This window comes from Benincasa hispida, chromosome 9 (assembly GCF_009727055.1).
Source record: "Benincasa hispida cultivar B227 chromosome 9, ASM972705v1, whole genome shotgun sequence".
Lineage (NCBI taxonomy): Eukaryota > Viridiplantae > Streptophyta > Magnoliopsida > Cucurbitales > Cucurbitaceae > Benincasa > Benincasa hispida.
In genome coordinates, this window is record NC_052357.1 from 56,816,374 (window position 1) to 56,838,164 (window position 21,791).

The window sequence follows — 21,791 nt, forward strand, 5'->3', positions numbered from 1 at the left end:
TTAGAATAATCATGTTGATCCCATAGTCTCACTAACAAAAAGGGAAAAAAAATAGCTTTTAATATGCCAACCATCAATATATTTCTACAATAATATAATTATTCATTTTGGTGTCATATTTATGGAGATATAATTCTTATATATATCTCTATTTTTATTAGACAAATATATAAGATGAAGATTTTGATTATATTTTCAATTAATTTAGATAACTAAGTACTACAAATAAAGAATGTAATTCATTCCTTATGTTATAATTTGTAGTGGCATTTTATGATAGGAATGGAGCTAATGTGAGAGGGTATTTTGTATGGTCTCTTTAATGGACAACTTCGAATGGGCCGATGGGTACGCCACCAGGTTTGGGCTTTTGTATGTGGACTTGCATACACTTGAGTGATGGCCCAAACTTTCGGCCCAATGGTTCGCTTCTTTCCTTGGCGGCAATCTACACCAACTTATTAAATCTTCGTCTATTATAAACAAAAATGCCTTTGATAAATTAACACTTTTGTTGTTAATATTTTGTTTTTCTTTCCTTTATTTTAAGTAATAAGGTTTCTTTTTTCTATATGGTTAATAGTCAACAAACATTTGCCAAAAGTAAATTATTTAATTTTTTTTAAAAGTATTTTATAGATGTTAATATTTTAAAATTTAACTTTTCAACACAATTGAGATTTAGTAACTCAATTTCATATTATAAATATATATATATGTCTTAGAGGCATAAAGTTTTTTTAAAATTGTTGGAGAAAAAATCATACAAAAAGAATTATAAATACATGTACATCATAAAGTAGAGAAAAAAATACTTTTAAACTAGTCGGTTTGGTTCAACCAAAACTTTAATTTTTATAAGTGAATCTATGAACTTTCATTTAAAGTTTTATACCCAATCTAATTCATACTCGATTTGGATTAATCGATTTTTTTCCATACATCTATTAATTCGAATACCCTATACATTTAATTGAAGGTTGTAGATTCAAATTCATTTTGTTTTTCATGTCATCAATTCATTTGAATACTTTTAGTAAATGTGGTAGATTTTGGTTCATTTCATTTTAACTATGGAAGTATATATGTCAGAAAAATGTAAGGTTTATATGGATGATGATATAATAATAGTAGCTAATTACATGATTTTATATATGTAGTTTAACAAAATTATTCTGAAAGGGGAAAAAAGACAATTGTTTATAGCAACATATCACATATGTATCTCATAAAAATTCCAATGGCCTTGATATTGCACAAAGAAGGGGATCATTACAATTTGTCATCATCAAGGGTACATAGGATAGTAATGAAGCTAAAAATACACTTTTGGTCTCTAGATTAAATTATAAATTTGTATTTGATCCTCAAAATTTAGAAATACGTTTTGAATGGTTGGAGTGAAGTTGATTTATATAGAAAAATGAGACATAATTGAGGTGTCAATTTTTAAATCATGACATATTTTATTAATTTTATGTTTTTTTTTCTTTTCTCTCTTCTCCTTCTCTCTCTTCTTTGTTTTCCCTTCCCTTCCCTTTTATGAAGTGGAGAAAGATGATTTAAGAATTGAAACCTCAATTATTCATTTTTTCAATTAGTCAACTATCAACTTCACGCGATGATCATTTTTAGAACTATTCACTAAATCTCAAATTTTAGGTCCAAATAGAAACTTTACTTTAAACTCGAGACCAAAAGTATGGTTTACCCATAATAAAAATGAAAAATGTTAAAATAGAGATGAGAGTTCGATGATTTGCTGCTTAGTATCCCGGAAACATTGGTGGAGGTGGTGATGAGTACTGGAAACCCAAGTTTGGTGGCAGGATGATGTCTTCTAGTGGGGGCGGCGGAGATGCGACCGGAGGAGGAGGAGATGGAGATGGGGAAGGTGGTGGTGGAGAGAATACCGGAGGTGGAGGAGATTGGACTGGAGGCGGTGGTGAATGGACTGGTGGTGGGGGTGAGTGCACCGGTGGTGGTGGTGAATGGACTGGTGGTGGGGGTGAGTGCACCGGCGGTGGTGGTGGTGGAGAGTAAACTGGTGGTGGTGGGGAGAGACCGTGTGGGGCGAGGAGACCGGTGGTGGGGAGAGTGAACTGGGGGTGGGGGAGAGTGAACCGGTGGTGGGGTGATGAAACCGGTGGTGGGTGGAGAGTGAACTGGTGGTGGTGGGGGTGATGAAACCGGTGGTGGTGGAGAGTGAACTGGTGGTGGTGAGAGCTGAACTGGTGGTGGTGGAGAGTGAACTGGTGGTGGTGGGGGTGATGAACCGGTGGTGGGGTGATGAAACCGGTGGTGGTGGAGAGTGAACTGGTGGTGGTGGAGAGTGAACTGGTGGTGGTGGGGGTGATGAAACCGGTGGTGGTGGAGAGTGAACTGGTGGTGGTGGAGAGTGAACTGGTGGTGGTGGGGGTGATGAAACCGGTGGTGGTGAAAGTGAACCGTGGTGGAGGAGAGTGCACCGTGGTGGAGGAGAGTGCACCGGTGGTGGAGGAGAGTGCACTACAGGTGGAGGAAGGGGCGGTATCTTGGGACTGGTGATTGCTCGTGAGAATCGTCAACAGGGGAAGGTGTTGGTGCCTCGGGCTCCGGCACAGGTGAAGATACTGTACTCCAGGCTCCGGCACTGGTGCCTTTGGTACAGCAACCTCATGCTTAGGTGGTGACGACGACGACGATCCTCCGCCACACTTAGCTTACTGCAATCAACGCTCTTGCTTGATAACAGGGGGTACAAGTCTCTGCCGCCTTCTGCTTGGGTCTTTCCGGCAAGCAATTGTTACCATCATCCAACAAAACATCCTTTCTATTCTGCGGCACACACCTATCCGCCTCGCCATTGAAGAAATTGTAAGAGAATGTCAAATTAACCAATTTAGGCAAATTGCACAAACCCTCCTGCACAACGCCAGTCAACAAATTCGAAGAAATATCCATAATCTCCACATTCTTCAACCCATCGAAGCTCTTCGGCAAGATTCCACTCAACTGGTTTGACGAAACATCCAAAACCGTAGCATTTCCAAGCATCCCAATTTCACTAGGCAAACAACCAACAAGTCCATTATTCAACATTATAAGCTGCTTCAATGTATTCCCCATTTTGCCAATGCTGCTCGGAATACATCCCGTGAAATTGTTGTTGGCAATTACAATAACCGATGCCGGCGAGTCCCCAAAACTCTCAGGAATGAAGGAGGTGAATCTGTTGTTGTTGAGGAAAATCGCATCCAGTTCCTTAGTGAAAAGCTCAGAAGGCAATTCACCTTCGAAATCATTGTATCTGATGTCCAGATATTTCAAATTAGGAATCCTCACAACCACTTCAGGGAAATGGCCTACAAATCTGTTGTTACTAATGTCCAGCTCGTAGAGCAGAGTAAGCTTGGAGAAGCTAAACGGGACAATGCCGCAGAATCGGTTGCTGTTGATGTGGAACAGAGCAATGTCAGTCAGCAAACCGAGCTCCACGGGGAGGTAACCGGCGATATCGCCTTCGTTGAGGTCGATTCCGGCGACAACTTCGAGTTTGGGGTCGTCGAGAGCAGGGGCGCAGAAAACTCCGGTGTAGGAGCAGACATCGGGGCCTACCCAATTGGCGGTGGTGTTTAAAGGGTCTGAATAAATAGCGAGCTTCCAGGCTTGAAGGGCAATGTAGGCCCGCCGGAGCCTGGGGCTGGAAAAGGTTTCATTGACCTCAACTTTCGACTCGTAATCATCAGGCAAATCATGATTCTCATGAAGGGTTAGAAGTTGGCGGCCGGCAATGAAAGAAGCTTCGGCATCGGAAAGGGCCGAAGACAAAAATGAAAGAGAAGAGAGGAGGAGAAGAACAGAGATGAACAAACAGCAGCCTAAACCCTTCATTTTTCGTTTATTTGTTTTATTTATTTACTAAAAGATTGCCGCCACCTTGGATAGACCAAGGACTGTTTGGAAGGGATGAAGATGAATGGGGATTCCGGCGGGGTTTTATACCGGAGTGGGGTGGGCCGATTCGGCGGTCGAGAGGCTTTTCCGCTGTGGCTGACGGTCGTTTTCCGAATATAGTCGATTCCCATTGAAATGGTAATGAGTTTGTTGAGTTTTCGTTTTTGTGGCTGCCCGTGATTTTCTTTCAACAAACTGCATACCGTTGCTGCGAGGAAGAAGGAGACGGATTATTTGGTCTCTCTGATTTTACTTCGTTTTTTTTTTCCCTCTTTTTTAATAACAATTTTTAAACTTCTGTGGTAAAATCAAGTTTAAAATACACGTTTAATTCATAAACTTTTTAGTCTCAAAACTTTTATAATAATAGATTTTATTGGTTTTTACGCTTTAAATTTTTTAAAATCAACGTCTCTATTAAACAAACAAAAAAAAAAGAAAAAGAAAAAGAAAGGTTCTTTAAACATAAAATTAAAATTCATATTTAAAACATAAAAGGTAAGGGTGTTAAAAAAACAGGAAGACCTGAAAAAATTGATCAACTCAATTCAATTCAGGCGGTTTGAGTTCAATCATCAACTATTTTGGGATGGGTTTGGTTAAATAAATAAAAAAAAAATGGATTGAATTGGTTCAGACTCACTTAAAATAACTCAAACCAATATGAGCTTATTATTAACTTGAAATAAATATATATATTCTTATGATACAATTAGATATTCATATATTTATTTTAGTTTTATCTAATTTCATTAATTTTTCGGATAATTCATTATCCAACAACTTTTAAAAATAATTATTTTAGCACTTTGGAAAGAGATATTACATTATATTAATCCAATATATGAAAAATAATTAAATCAATTTTTTTTACATATTAACATTTTAATTTCTTTTAGGAGAAGTGTTATAAATGACCCAAGTAATCCGAACCAACCCAACTTAAATGTATCATAATTGAGTTGAGTTTATTCATTTTTTAATGAGAGTTATTTGAGTTAAAAAAATTTACAATCCGTAGAATTGAGTCGGATTTAAAATGTTCTTCGATCCAATCTAATTCAATTCACGAGCACTCCTAATAAAAAGTTTTAAGAAAAAATGGAATTATTAGGGTTCTAATTAGTAACATAATAGAAAGTTGGAGATAATTCAAAAAGAAAAAAAAAAAAGAAAAAGAAAAAAAGAACTCGTTTGGTAGTGATTCTTTTATTTGTTTTCTGTTTTTTAAACGTTTTTAAAAAATGTTAAAATCCTTAAAAAAATCATTAAAAATGGTTTTCAGAAACATTTTTTTGTTTATATAAGGTGTGCGTTTATATTTAATAAAAATTAAAAAAAAAATGATGATTTTATGTTATGTTAATGTATTGGTTCTCTTGCGGTCATGGTACCTATAGCAGGGATTTGAATCCTGCAGCCTCTATAGGTCTTAATTTTCATATCAATTCTCATTTTATATTTTAAGAATAATATCTTTTAAAATAATTTCTGTTTGAAAAATATAAATTAATTATCATCTTTTAAAAATTAGAAAGACACAAATATTCAAATAGAAAAATTTTTACATATAGAAAAAATGTCAAATTTTTGTGATTAATCCGTACATTTAAAGTAAGGGCAATTGTAAATATATTAATCAAGCTCAAAGTATTAGTAGATATAACATAATGTAAAAAAAATTGCAGATATAACAAAATCTAGATCCAGCCAGCTTTCGGAATCTATTAATGATAAATCATATCGCTTATAAGAGTCCAACAATGAACGAGTCTATCTGCAATTGTTTTTAAAATGTAAAAGTGCTATTCATTATAAATACCCTTTAAAATATTGATATTGTTTTATCAATATAATTTTTTTAAATAATAATAATAATAGAGATAATTTTATAATTGTTAGAGATTCCGGTGTTGGCTGAATATTTGTTTAAGGATTTTGGTTTTGTGGTTGAAAGATGATGTCACAGAAGTTGTCACAAAAGATGTCAAACAAGATGCTATTTGTGCAAGATTATTTTCTCGTTATGTGGAATATTCTGCATAATTATTTTTCCATAGATTTTTTCCTTTCTCATTGGTTTTCCGTTTTTTGTTGGGATGTTTTGCCTTTATCTCCACTGTGCCTATTTATTAGAAAGTTCTTGCATTTGTAGAGTTGTTGTTTCTATATTTTGTTTTGGTGGTCGCTTTGCATGGCGGTCGTTTGTACAGTACGATTGAGTATTGCCTTTGCTTGATATTTTTGCTTGAACAAGAAGCTTTCATGGTCTTATGGGGAGCCTAAGACTTATCTTTCGAGAAGGAATTCTATATTAGGGGGAGCCTAATCGTTGCGTGAAGAAGTTCTTCTACTTAGGGGGAGTCACTGAATCATCTTCACTTGTAGTGAAAAAGATTGCATTAAAGAGAGGGAGTCTCAGACTCTCATATACTGAGGGGAGTCGAAGTGTTCTTCACTAATAATTGCTTATTTAGAGGGAGTCTAAGTTCCATTGAGAAAGAGTCTCACATCTAGGAGGAGTTTAGGTGATCATTAGTTAGACTCTACACGTGCAATGTCGTTACTTTACCATAAGTATTCCTTTGTAAAATTTTAACTTTTCAATATTAGTAAATTATTTTTTCCAGGCATACTACCTCTCAAACGTATATGGTTTATCGCTTAATTGGGTTACCAATCTCTGTGTGCATTTTTATTTGTTTTACTGGTTGTTATTTTATTGTTGTTACACTAAGTGTTTGAGCATCAACTTTGATAAATGTGATATGGTGGTCGAGTCATCCTAAAATTTCAATAATTATATATATTAAATGGAAAATTATTGTAAAAAGAAAATTATTTTAGTTTTATAAAAATATAAAACTAAAAAGTAATCAAAACTTTTTTTATTTTAAAAATAAAAAACAAAAACATAATAGTTAAATATGTTTTTTTTTTCAATCTTTAAGAAAATAGTAACCAAATATGTATGGTTTTTATTTTTCAAAAATTAACCAAAAAGAGAAAATCAAAAACCAAAAACTAAAAACCAAATAGTTATTAAATGATTTTTTTTTTTTAATTTTTGAAAATTAAGCATATAAACTAACCCAAATTTTAAAAGCTAAGGCCTCTCTCTTTTAGAAATAGTACACTTTTTAAAAACTATTAAAAATATTTTTCTCGGTCAATCCCGATCGAATTTGAGCCCCGAGATCATAGAGAGACGTTACAACTTATATTTTGGGTTCATGTGAAAGGACCAAACTACCCCTGACTAAAAAACCCAAGGTTTCCCTTCCTTTTCCTTCTTCTTCAGTGAACTTCTTCGATCTTCTTCACAGTTCTTCATCAAGTTTTATTCCCTGAAACTTGCTATTTTTCAAGTATCATTGCATCGGTTCACTTGATTTCGACTCACTGTAGTAGAGGTATTTCGCATTACCCTTAGTTGTTGGTTTGGTTAAAGGTTTGATTTTTAAGTTTGTAACTTTGTTAGGGTAAAAATTCCTCATACTTTTATCCCGACATCTACAATCAAACCTTTCAACTGGTTCTCTACATATTCTTTTCCCTTCTCTTTCCATTCGCCATCGAAACAAACAACTATGTGAGGTATTGCGTAAAAAAACAAAACAAATATACAAAAAGTTACAAGAATATGTACAAATCTTGGGAAGAAGGATGTATCTCGGTCCAAAAATGTCAATATCTCGCCTGAGATTTAATCATTTTTAGTCAATCTTAGTCCTTCATATGATTCTCAGGCGAGATTGGTGACTTTGTAGTTTACTAGAGGGTTTTCGTAGAGATACTCGAAAGACTATCTTTGGGGTTAAAAGCATGAATGTTAGAAGACAAACATAATTAGCATGAATGTTAGAAGACAAACATATTTAATAGGTTTAAATCCTATTTTGGTCCTTGGACTATGAATCTTATTTTATTTTGGTCCTTAAATTTTTAAAAATGTTTGTTTTAGCCCTTAAACTAAAAAAAATGTTTATTTTAGTCACTGAAGCTAAAATTTCGTTAAAACTTAAATGGAAATGTGAAATGGCATGTATTTTTGGGCTCTAAATGTGTTGAGTAAGATGAAGATGAAGTAAAATGTCAATTATCAATGCGCTAGAATAGTGAACAACCAAAATCTTGAATAAAAAATGACTTTCAAATTAACTTATGCAAAATCACTTTACCACCTTATTCAAGATGGAAACCATAGATTTTTTTTTGTAACGTAGTTAACCTATGGTAGCTTAGTCATCCAAAAATACAAATCATCTTGTCATTTTATTAAGAAGTTAACAAATTTTTAATAGCAGGACCAAAATAAACATCTTTTAAAATTCAGGAACTAAAATAGATAATTTTAAAAGTTTAAGGACCAAAATAAAATAATGTTCAAAGTTTAGAGACCAAAATAAACATTTTTTAAAATTTAGGAACTAAAATAGATAATTTTAAAAGTTTAAGGACAAAAATATAACAATGTTCAAAGTTCAGAGACCAAAATAGGATTTAAAGTTATTTAATAAATACAAAAGCAAGATATATATATACCTTGTTCTTATGATTTTGTGAAAAAAAAAATGTGTTGAAAAGAGAAGGAAACCTTAAAAAACGAGAGAGGAAATTTGAGACCCTAAACTTGTGGAGCAAGCCAATTGTATAGATTTTCTAATTCACTCATTAATAATAATAAAATGATATAATAATGGGGGCATAATGATAAAACCTAATTTTTATAAACCAGACAGGTCACTATAAGAATTTTGGTTTTTCCCAATGTCGAAAAAAGCGTTGGGAAAGCTAATTTCTCCCGACACTTTTTGTGGCATCAAGAAAAAATAATCTCTTGACGAAAATTTGAATAGCGTCACGATAATTCGACTCTCTCGACACCATTCTCTTGGACCGTCGACATAAACCACGTTAGAAAAAAGATTCGTTCACCTTTCCTGATGCTACAATTGCAACATCGGAAGATAGTGCCTATCCCAACGGTATAGATGAGACATCGGGTTTTAAAAGAAGGTTGAAAAAATTTTATTAGAGTTATCCCAATGGTAGGTGAAACTACCTTCAGAAGAACGTACTTAGGCCAACGGTTGTAGAAGCGTCAGGAGAGAGTCAATTTAAAAAAAGGTTGGGAAACTTTTATTAGAGTTATCCTGATGGTGGGTCAAACAACCGTTGGGATTATATACTTCGCTCGATGGTTGTACAAGTGTCGAGAGATAATTTAAAAAAAAAAGGTCGAAATTTTTTTATTAAAGTTATCTCGACAGTGGTTCAAACTAGGATTGGGAGAATATACTTAGCCCGACGATTTTGCAAGGGTTGGGAAATGATCAATTTAAATAAAAGGGTTGCCAAAATTTTATTAAAGTTATCCCAAAGGTGGTTCAAACGACCATCGGGAGAACCTACCTAGCCCGACGGTTTTACAAGCATCGGGAGAGGGTCAATTTTAAAAAATAATGTTGGAAAATCTTTATTAGAGTTTTTCCTGAAGGAACTTTGATAAGAGAGAACCTTGAGAGGAAGCAAGATCGTCTCATTGAATGTAAATTTTTACAATAAATAAACAATAAGATATGCATTTCTATGAATTATAGCATGTTTTAACAAAAGAAAAACTTAAAAGTTTCAGAAACTTATACCTTTGAAGACTATCTTCAAGAATCCTTCGATCAAGATCTGAACACAACCACGAAGGCTTCCTCGGTATTCTCAGGCAGAGAACCCAGGAGTGGTGGGATTTGGCTATTTTGGAATGAGGGAATTTTTAGTAGATAGGAGCAAGAATTGAGATTGTTCACCAACAACCTAAACTTCACATAACCAATTCTGTCTTTCTCACTGTGTATCTCGTGAAGAAGGAGACTTTCTCCTCTCTTCCTAAAGCCAAAAGTACATAAACCAATTTTAAATCAAATTCATATAATTAATATTTTAATCATATTCGAATATTTATTTTCTCTCACTAAAGTCATAATGTATCAAATACATTATAATAATTATATCACATATAATTAAAATAACTTAATTATATCATATATAATTAAATCTCTCTATTAATTTGAACAATTCAAATTAATCAAAAAACTTATTCTCATTTAATCTTATTGAGCTACCAAGAGGACCTCATGGACCTGTAGCTTGAAGCTCCAACGGTATATGGATAATTAATCAAACTTTTAATTAAATTATTCACCATCCGTTAACTATCGGGTACTCCACTAAAGACCGATAGTTGCACTCTTCGCACTACATATCTGTGTCCATTGGATATAACTAATCAACAATATGATGACCCTTCACAAATTGCTCGTAAGTATAGCTAGGCTAAAAATTACCGTTTTTCCCCTATAGTTACATCTAACTTCTTAAGTACCACTGATCCCTCTAATGAACAATAGATCAAAGTCCAACAATGATTAATCCCTTCTCCGGCTAGAAGAGGGTGTGGCACATTGTTCAAGCCCCAGAATCAACCCTTAAAGGAGCAATTTATCTACTTACCATGACCTCGGGGAAGGAGTGAATTTCTTCTTGTATAGCTATGTTCCCAGCTCCCCAATCAGACGAATTCCCAAAATGGTAGGCTTGTTGAGTCGGTGATTTGGCCACTCTCACCCATACAAATCAAAGGACCGCCCTCATAGGTAGGAGTTCACGACTCACTTAGAATTCAGGTCATGTTACCTATGGTCATCTTGGTGAAGATCATATACAAACTTCTTTGTATAGAATATTTCGGCTCATATGTCTATACATGAATGATCAGGATCAGATCATTTGTAGTACTTTACAACAATTGTAACACCTACAATGTGAGTCATACTCGTAGTGTCACCCGGATAAGGTACCCAACCTTATCCATCTACTACAGACCATTTAGGTTATCACTTAAACATGATCCACCCGTATGTCTCTACATACATGTTTAAGTTACAAGATAACCTTGGATGTTAGTTTATTGGTTTGTGGTTAATGCAACTAAAATAAGAATAAAATATCATATATTTTATTAAATAGACAATGAGTTTGAATAAAATATCATATATTTTATTAAATAAACAATGAGTTTGTTCAATATATTTACAAACTATAGAACCCTACTGAAGGAAATCGGACATGAGGATTTCCATTAGCAGTGGAAGGATCTTTCCAAATTTCAATCATATATGAACATACACAATTACAGTCACAAACAGAAACAACAGGCTATATGCAAAACAGAAATTACAGCATGCTTTACTAAACGATCAAGGGAAGAAATTAACAAATCTTTGAAGACTTATATTCAAGATCCCTCAAGAGAAATTACCCCTACTTCGGGGAAGAAATGAACATAAGTTAAGACCACTGTAGTTACATCTAACTCCTTAAGTACCACAGATCCCTCTAATGAACATAAGTTATAGTCCTACTATGACTGAGTCCTTTCTTATAAAAAGAAGCTGTGACCACTATATTCAAGCCCTGGAATCAGCATTTAAGGGAACAATTTATCTAATTACCCCTACTTCAGGGAAGAAGTGAATTTCATCTTGTGTAACTAAGTTCCCAGCTCCCAAATCAGACAAGTCCCAAAAAAAGGTAAGCATGTTGAGTTGGCAATTTGGCCATTCTCACCCATACTACTTAAAGGCAGAAGCTCCTAAAATACTGAGGATTGAGGTCATGTCATCTATGGTCATTTAAGTGAGATGTAAGTCTCCAGTATCAACGACGTTATATACAGAGACGAATCATCTCGAGGTACGGTCTTATACAAACTCTTTGTATAGGACAACCCTGCTCGCATGTCTCCACATGAATGGTCAGGATCTATCATCTGTAGTAGTTTACAACACTTTCAAACCCTTACAAAACGGGTTGTTTCCATAGTGTCACCAGGATTAGGAATCCCTCCTTAATCCTTATACTAAAGACCTATTTAGGTTATCACTTAAGACATGATCCACTTGTATATCTCATATACATGCTTAAGTTTATATAAGATAACCATGGAACTTTGTTTATTAGATATGAATAAATGCCAGAATGAAATAACACTTATTTTATTCATAAACAATGTGTATACTACAAACAATGAGACTCTGAGAGAATTAGGACACCAATCCCAACACCTACGAAATTCATCAACCTTAACAATCTCCCACTTGACCTAAAACTAATGAGGTGTATAATATAGTCAAAATACAAAGTACACAAATAATAAACTAGGGCATAACATGTGTCCAGTACAAATCTCCCACTTGCCCTAGTCTAGATGTGGCCTGTCCCATAGACACATACTCTGCAAATGACCCTCAAACACCTTAGCCGTGAGGGCTTTTGTAAATGGATCAATAATGTTGTGCTCCGAAGCTATCTGCATGACAATCACCTCCCCTCGATACACAATCTCTCAAATGAGATGATACTTCTGCTCTATATGCTTCCTGCGCTTGTGACTCCTAGACTCTCAGGAATTAGTCACAGTACCACTATTATGATAATAAAGTGTGATGAGCTTTGACATGTCTGGAACAACTTCCAGATCAGTCAAGAATTTCCTGAGTCAAACAACTTCCTTAGTAGCTTCACAAGCCACTACATACTCAGCCTCTATAGTGGAGTCAGCAATGCACCCTTGCTTGGTGCTTCTCCATACTACTGCCTCTCCGTTAAGAGTGAACACTGATCCAGATGTAGATTTTCTAGAATCCTTATCATTCTGAAAATCATAGTCCGTGTATCCCGTAAGGATCAAATTGAACTATACACGAGCATATAGTCCTTCATTCTCCATAGATACTTGAGGATGTTTTTAACGGTGGTCCAGTGATCTAATCCTGGATTAGATTGATATCTACTGACTATCCCCACTACATAGTAGATGTCAAGTCTAGTACATAACATCGCATATATAAAGCTGCCCCCAACCTGTGCATAGAGGATCTGTCTCATCTCTTCAACCTCTTGAGGTGTCTTAGAACATTGTTCCTTAGACAATATCACTCCATGCCTGAAAGGCAATAAGCCCCTCTTGAAGTTCTGCATCAAATATTTGACAAGCATCTTGTCAATATATGATGTTTGAGATAGAGCTAGCATTTTGTTCTTATAATCTCTAAATATCTGAATACCCAGAACAAACTGAGCCTCTCCCAAATCTTTCATTTGGAATTGGGTCGCTAGTCAGTTCTTAACTTTAGTCAGTAACCTACATCATTCCCAATAAGTAGGATATCATCTACATATAACACTAGAAAAACTACTGAATTATTGATGATTTTCTTGTATACACAAGGCTCATCTTCCAATAGTATAGTGGTTGGAAAAGGTGTAATTTTATGTTAATAGATCTTAAGATAACTTTTGCCAATGGTCGAATTATAGATAGAGGGTCCGGATAAGTAACCATCTCCTAACGCCAAATGGAACCGTCGGTATAAGTTGACTTCTCCTGATGGTGGAAAATTATTCTTATTGTTGGGAGAAATAACTTTTCCCAACAGTATCATTTAAGGTCGGCAAAAGCCCGATCCTTGTTCAGTCGAGATTTTCTATGACAAGGTTTTTTGGGTCGGGGAAGGTTTTCCCAATGACACTGTCCTAATGATGTTACGACGATTGGATTTCTAACGGGATAGCTTTTTTCGATGGTTTTTTTTAACTTTTTTCGATAGTTTCCGTCGTCGGCAAAAGTCCAAATTCTTGTAGTGAGTGGTGAACTAAAGTTTTTCATGTTTATAACCCAATCCCGATCTCGATCTCGATCTTGCCTGTGATTGATCAAGAAAAATATTTTTACGTGTTTTCAAAAAGTGTGCTATTTTTTTAAAGAGAAAAACTTTAAGGGTTATTTTAGATAATTTTCCAATATGTACTATGACATAGTGGTTAGCTTTATTAGTTGTTATCTTTGAGAGCTAATTTGAGTTCAAATCCTAGAGTAGTGTATGATGACGGGCAGAAATGCACGTCATCTTAGGCCTTTTATTTAGAATTATGAGGATTGTTAAGTGAAATATGCGGCGAATATGTTAGAAATTCATGAGAAAATGAGTTTGCGTCGATCAGCATTAAGAATCTCAGCTAACCCATTATTATGCGTTATTATGCATTCAATTGTTTATCTTTGTAGTTAACGCAGGAAGCGGACGCATACGCGGAAACCGAGCTATCACAAAGACGACCGCATGTGGAGAATTTCTCCATCGCAATGGCAAACGCATACGTTTAACGCATGGGTGTTGCGATAATCGACCGCATGCGTCCATCGCATAGGAGTTGCGATCGTCAAGCGATTGCGGAGATCGCATAGAAGTTGCAGTCATCAAGCGAATGCGGTCATCACAAGATTGCAGCTACATGATAACCATAATAGAGGGATGAACACAAAGTTGGTGGAATGGAACCATAAATGCATATCTCGGAAAAATCAAAAGATGATGTTGACATTTCACCTACCACGCCGTTAGCAACAGAGATTCAGAAAAGAACCATCGCACCGGAATGTCAGAATCAAAGTAGGTTCATTAACGCTGTCAGCGATCAACCTCTATAAATAGAAGCCGCTGAGAAGAATTTCATTTTATCTAAGGTTTTTCGCCTGAGGCTCTCCTTAGGGCGGATCCTTGTGATCCAAACTAAAGCATGAGAGGAGCTTGAGAGTTCTTCATCTCCTTCATCCATTCCGAGTGACGACCGGAGCCTTTGCCGAAGCTAGAGCTCGAGAGAGTCAGCTCTACCGCCCTTCTATGGCACCACCGACAGCCTTGACACACATTTGTTGGAAACAAGACATTGCTTCTAGCTGGTATTTTCACTTTTTTTCTTTCCTTACATTGTATTATATTACGTTTTGGCTTAAGGAATTAATACATTTTGTGATCAATGCATTTCTATATTTCCTTCGATTCCATCTCCATCTTCCTTTACTTAGCATCCTTAACTTTCATCGCATCACTTAGTGAAATTGTTAGAGTATTGCATACTTGATCATGCAGCATAGGAATATGAAGCATGTAGCAAACCACCGGGAAGTGTGCGTAGCGTGAGTGTGTGAGAAAACCTTATTTGCTTAGTGTGAAGTTGTAGCAAGGCTTGTCTATAAGTGGACGCAATGCTTGTCTATGAGTAAAATCAGCCACAACTAACTACCTGGGAGGGTAGTGGTCATTAAGTAGTGTAAGCAAGTGTTCCCTTGAGATAGGAATAATCTTACGTCAACCAGACTTTTGCGGTTACCTTGTCTTATGTATACGTCCGTCACACCTTTAGAGTTACTCGAGAGAGAGTCTAAAGAAAGAACCTAAGATTTGAGATAGTTAGGTTAGAATCGATGCTCGGGAGAGCTAGAATAAGATCCCATAAGCAAGAATGGAAACTTAGGAATAAGTTCCATTTGCTAATACAAATCACGTGCATTTGCGGCAGGCCTGTATGGCATGATTGCATTAGTCTGTGTTGGCTGGAGTTGCCCTTGTGGTCAAGCTTAGGGTTGCAATGAAGACATCTGTACATTTTATCTATTTTTCCATTCATTTACTAAGCGTCAACAGTTGTCGTGTCTCTACCTCTCATTCGTATTCTCACCGCTTAATCTGTTAGTTAGGAGTAGGAGAGTGCTTAGTTTACAAACCCCATCATTCTTTTATTCATCCGCTGCAAACATATCATCGCATACATCTAGCTACAAGTCCCTGAGTTCGACCTCGGATCACCCGAGAAACTTGCGTTCGCGTTATACTTGGCGTGGCATAAGAAAACTTGTGACAGGAACGCAAGGTCATCACATATAAGAGTAACACATATTTTCATTCTAACGCATGACCACCGATGTATGAGTATAAACGCATAACCTAATACATGCATCGCATAATTGCGTTCACACTAATTTTAGTCATCAAGTCTTTGATGGCTAATTTTACATCACTAGTGTATCATTTTTTTTTCTTTTAGCACTTTTTATATGAAATTGAATAATAATTTCCTACAATAAGTTAAAATTGTTGGAAAAAATAAATAAAATTGTTATTGTTATTATTATTATTATTATTATTATTTTAAATTTATAAAATAACAACTCCCCATGAGATTGTGTGTTTTTTTGTATGAATGATAACAACCTTAATGGAAGAATATGTATTTTCAGTTTAAAAACACACAAAAACATAAAATCCATATGTATTTTCAGTTTAAAAACACACAAAAACATAAAAATTTGTGACCCCAATTCTCATCTCTATGTGCTATTACTGCTATTATTTACACATTGTAGCTTGATCAAGTCATAGGATTAAAGTCTTCATTTATATATTAATAATTTGTCCTATGTTGGGAGACGATCCATGACGTTTTGAGTACTACTATAGAAGATATAAAGTTGTCTTGAGGAAACAACATAAATTTATTGTATATAGATTAATTGTATTTTTATTGTTGCATTCTAAATAAAACTATTTTCTTGTATTTTATCGATATGTTTATTTTTATTATTTTTCTTCATTTGAATAGTGATTAACCATCCATGAATATAATATATTGATAATGTTTTTTTTATCAATATGGATTTTTTAAAGGAAAACAAAAAGTTAAAAATAAATCTATAATTTTATAGCTTTGTTTATTAGATTGAAAGTTATTGTAAAAATAGTTTGATTTCATTTTTCCAAAAAAAAAAGGTATAAAACAAAAATTCATGAAAACATATTTTTTGTTTTATTTTTTTTTTCCAAAAAAACATAAATAAAAAAATAATTACCAAACATATTTTTAATTTTTTGTTTAAAAAAAAAAAAACCAAAAGTTACAATAAACATGTATGGTTTTTGTATTTTTAAAAACTAAAAACCAAAAACAGATTTTCAAAAACTAAAAAACAAAAACTAAAAACTAAGACCCTCTTCGGTAACCGTTTCGTTTTTTGTTTTTTAAAATCGAGTCTTTAGACATTATTTCTACTTCTAAATTTCTTGCTTTGTTACTACTTTTTACCAATGATTTAAAAAATCAAGCCAAAATTTAAAAACTATTAGAAGTAGCTTTTAAAAACTTGTTTTTGTTTTTGGAATTTGGCTATGAATTCAACCATTTTACTTCAGAAAGATGCAAATCATTGTAAGAAATTTGAAGAAAATATACTTAAATTTCAAAAGCATAAAACAAAAAATGAAATGGTTACCAAAGGAGGTCTAAGTGGTCCCTAAATGGGCTTTAAATAAACTAGCTTCTAAAAGCATGCTTTTGTTTTTTGAAATTTTACTAAGAATTCAAGTCTTTTATTTAAGAAATATGATAACTTTTATAAAAACAAAATGTGAAGAAATAAGCTTAATTTTCAAAAACCAAATGGTTACTAAGGGTCGTTTGATAACGGTCCCATTTCCTGTTTCCTGTTTCCTGTTTCCTGTTTCCTGTTTTCTATTTTCTGTTTCTTGTTTTTTAAGAATTTGAAACAAGTATATGTTTGATAACTATTTCTATTTCTCGTTTCTTGAAAAAAGAAATAGAAACATAAACTTGTTTTCGTTTCTTGAAAAGAAAATAAAAACATAAACTTGTTTGATAACTATTTTTTGTTTCTTGTTTCTTGTATTTTTTTCCTCATATTTTTTCTTGTTTTATACTTTAAATATAATTTAATTAAATTAAAGGAAAAATTGCAAAAACTACCCCTAAAGTATGGTGATAATTGCAACTATACTCTTAAACTTTTAATCTTAAAAATTGAACCCTCGAACTTATAGAAGTGTTAAAATTGGGTTAATTTTGGATTTTCAAACTTACACAATTGTATAAATTGTAACATTTGTCTAAGTTTAAGTATTTAATTTTTATTATTTGTGCGTCCACTTTCTACAATGATTGCAAGCTTGAGGGTCCAATTTTAACACTTTTAGAAGTTTAGTTGCCCAAATTTTACAATTAAAAGTTTGATGATGTAATTGCAACTACCACCATACTTAAGAGGTGGTTTTTGCAATTTATCCTAAATTAAAAAGTGTATATATATATAAACATACTCTTCCAATATGTATATACATAACATGCATTAAAATATTAAAAAAATGATTGCAATAAAATACAAATAAATTTCGGTACACAATTAACAACAACAATACAATTGTTTCTATCTTTCAAATGTTACTTAAATTTGATTTGCAATATTAACTCTCACACGAATCATTCATCTTGAATGATGTCGACTCAAATCCAGTTCAATTACATTGTTATATAAATATTTTAGTTATAAAATACTGAAAGTAAAGCTTAGTGAGCATTTTATATATTGTGAGATCCTAATTGGTTTCAAATGTTCTAAAAAAAACTCAAAACTCAAAATTCAAAATTCAAAAAATATATAAATATGCTACAAAATTTAAAATTTAAAAGATATTTAAATATACAAATTTTAAATAATATATAAAAATAAATATTAAAAATTTAAAATTAAAATAATATATTAATATGCATACTACATAATTTAAAATTTAGAATTCAAAATATATTTAATATATCTATGGAAAATTTGAAATTTGAAAATCAGAAAATATATAAATCTAAATATTATAAATTTAAATTCAAAATTAAAGTAACGTATGAATATAAAAAAATAATAAAGAAAAATAAAAGAAATAAAAGAATATAAAAAATATAACAAAACTTGAAGAACGATGGTCAGCTAAGGCGCGCCCATTAGGGGTGTTCAAAAAACCCGATGATCCCAAAAAACCGATCAACTCAACCCTATCCGTTCGGTTTGGGACGGGTTATGAATTCTTTTGGGTTGGGTTGGATTCAAATAAATGAAAATTTTATGGGGTTGGGTTGGTTCACGAGTCACCTAAAATAACTAAAACCAACCCGAACTTATTATTAACTTTAAAATGTATTTTTTTTTTTTGTTTATGTACAATTAGATATACATATATTTATTTTAACTTTTTTAATTTTACCAGATTTTTGGATAATTTTTTTTCAACAACTCTTAAAATTATTATTTTTTTTTTGCACTTTGAAAAAAAGATTATACATTGTATAAATTGAAATTGAGTTGTTAATCTTAATTCATTTATGAAAATAGTTAAATCGAATTTTTACATATTAATATTTTACTTTTATAAAAAAAAATTTAAATAAATGACCCAAGTAACCTGAACCAACCCAACCCAAATATTTCATGATTGGGTTGGGTTGGGTTCATTTTTTAATGAGGGTTATTTGGGTTGAAAAAATTTACAACCCGAACAAGTGGGTTGGGTCTAAAAGGTCATTCAACCCAACCCAACCCACGAACGTGCCCATCTACCAATTTACCAAGCCTAATTTTTTCAACAAATTAGAAACGGAATAAATATAATAGAAATGAAACAGACATACTATTATTATTATTTTTTTTTTTTGTAGTTTCTCAAATTTGGTCTTATTTTCATAGACGTTCTTCAAATTTTAGAAATAAGAAATGAGACGATTATCAAATAAGTTAGTTTCTTGAAAAAAAAAAACAGAAATGTGAAACAAGAAATAGAAACGTTATTAAACGGATCATAAATGGAGCGTTAATAATTTAAAAAAGGACAGTTGCAAATATAACAATCAGGATCAAGGTATTACCAGATATAACATAATGTAAAAAAAATCACAAATATGAAAAAATTTAGATAGTCTATCGGTGATAGATCATATTGTTGGTAAGAGTCTATGAGTGATAAATCATATCACTAATATATTGTTGATAAACTTTACTATATTTGTAATTTTTTAAAAATATTGTTATACATTTAGTTATTATTTTTAAGAATGTTGTCCATTGTGATTACCCTAATTTTAAAGTTGAAATGCTAAACAAATAATTAAATTTAGAAGGTATAATTTGATAGATAGGAATAAATAGAAAATTTAATGTAAAATAAGGAATCATCGTGAGTTGACCGCTTTATAGAAAAGGTGAGGAATGGTGGGGACATATAATTTGTTGTCATTGGCATGCATGCATGGTGGGTGTGCTTGCAGATTAAAGGTTATGAATATGATTACCCTAATTATATTTCCTAATTATATATATCAAAGCTGTTTGATGGATATCAGATATTTTTACTTTTAGGTTTCTGACAATGACACATCTCAATCACTCTATTATCCTATTTATGTTGTGAGATATGATTTTTTTTTTATTACTAATTCAAAATTAAAATTAATTTAAATACAATTTTTTTCGATAACAAAAGTGATTTTAACCGTTCCAAAATGACTCTTAAATACGTCTTTAATTTAACATAATTAAGTAGATTGATGTATTTATTATCGTTTTGAAGATTGATAGTTCCATCCTCATCTTTTCACTATTGTTTGTTAAACAAAATATATATTAAATAATTAAAAGCTTTTTTAACAATGTTTTTATTCAATAAGATGAGTCTATAAGTCCGTTTAGATTGACTCGAGAAAAAAATGTTTTTCAAAAAATCATTTTTATTTAAATACTTTTGTTAAATTTATTAAAATAAACTTGAAAAGCTATTTTAAGTAGTTGCCAAACATCTTGTTTTATTCCAAAATGATTTGTTTTTTAAATTAAACACTTAAAAATGTATTTCGGACATACTCTATTATTCGTTCTTGAAAAAAGAATAATTTGTTATTGGTTAAATTATAAGTTTAATTTCGCACTTTTGAAGAGTGTCTATCTACTTATTTAGCCATTGAACTTTTAAAAATGTCTAGTATAAGTTTTGAATTTTGAATTTTTGTGTTTAATAGCTTTATGACATATTTGAATTTTGAAATACTAATTATTCTATTGGATATAAATTTAAAATTTATGTCTAATAATATCTAAGCCTTCAATTTTGTGTCTAGTAATTTCTTGAATCTTATAACATATCGAATGGATCAAGAGCTTATTCAATACAAAATTGAAAGTTTAAAAAATTATTAAACATATTCTTAAGTTTAGAAATCTAATTAAAACACAATTGAAAGACCTATTTGATATTTTTCGAAGTTTATGAATGTTTTTTTAGAGAAAAGTTTATAAATTACATGAATGATTTATAATTTAACCTTATTATTAATTATGATTTTCATCTTAAACACAAGAATAGAAATAAAGATTTGAATCCATCACCTAACTAAAACAAACTAACATCATTCTGTTGTGTTAGCAACTAAGATGTTCGTAATTCAAATTCCCTATTCTCCATTGTACACCATCTTGCGATACTCAAACTAGCATACTACATAAATTATTTGGGTAATAATTTGGTTGTTATTATATTATAATTGTCATTAACCTTTTTGTTATTAACCACATTTGAAATCCGTAGTAAAATTTAAGCATATTGAAAATCCATTATAAACCATATAAGAGGACAACTCAAGTAGCCTATACATTTATTTACTCATCATATAGAACATGGTTGATTAGACAACTTAAAAGTGACTATTTTATTTTTTGTTTTGTATTTTTAAATAACAAACTTATAATCACTACATACATATTTATGTATATATATATATAGTTTTTTGATATTTTATTACACTCCTTGTTAAGAAAAGTGAAAAAACTTACTAAAAAGTTGTGTTGATGTCAAAATACAAACAGAGAAAATGTATCTAACCATCATATGATATAAACAATAAATTTGTTTCAAAAAGAAAAGAACGTGACTTGCAAAAGAGAAAATATACACGGAAGTGTATGCTTGTCACACATATCTTAATACAAGTAAGAGAGTAGAATATTGTGGAAGCTAGAGAATTTGACATTAGAATTCAAGTTACCTCGTATAAAACTACAATGACATATTTATAGAGATGATTGACCTTAATTATTTCATGGTTTTGAAGTTGCTTAGGATATTCATAAA

At 32.3% G+C, this 21,791-nt stretch overlaps 1 protein-coding gene across 1 annotated transcript; it reads right to left on the reverse strand.

The window, feature by feature from the left end:
- Positions 1 to 1,248: 1,248 nt before the first annotated feature.
- Positions 1,249 to 3,958, reverse strand: LOC120086774 (pollen-specific leucine-rich repeat extensin-like protein 3). Its single transcript, XM_039043568.1, is given in 4 exon segments — positions 1,249 to 2,060; positions 2,062 to 2,268; positions 2,270 to 2,592; positions 2,733 to 3,958. Coding segments are annotated over 4 exon segments (1,965 nt in total). The 5' UTR covers positions 3,874 to 3,958; the 3' UTR covers positions 1,249 to 1,766.
- Positions 3,959 to 21,791: the final 17,833 nt, after the last annotated feature.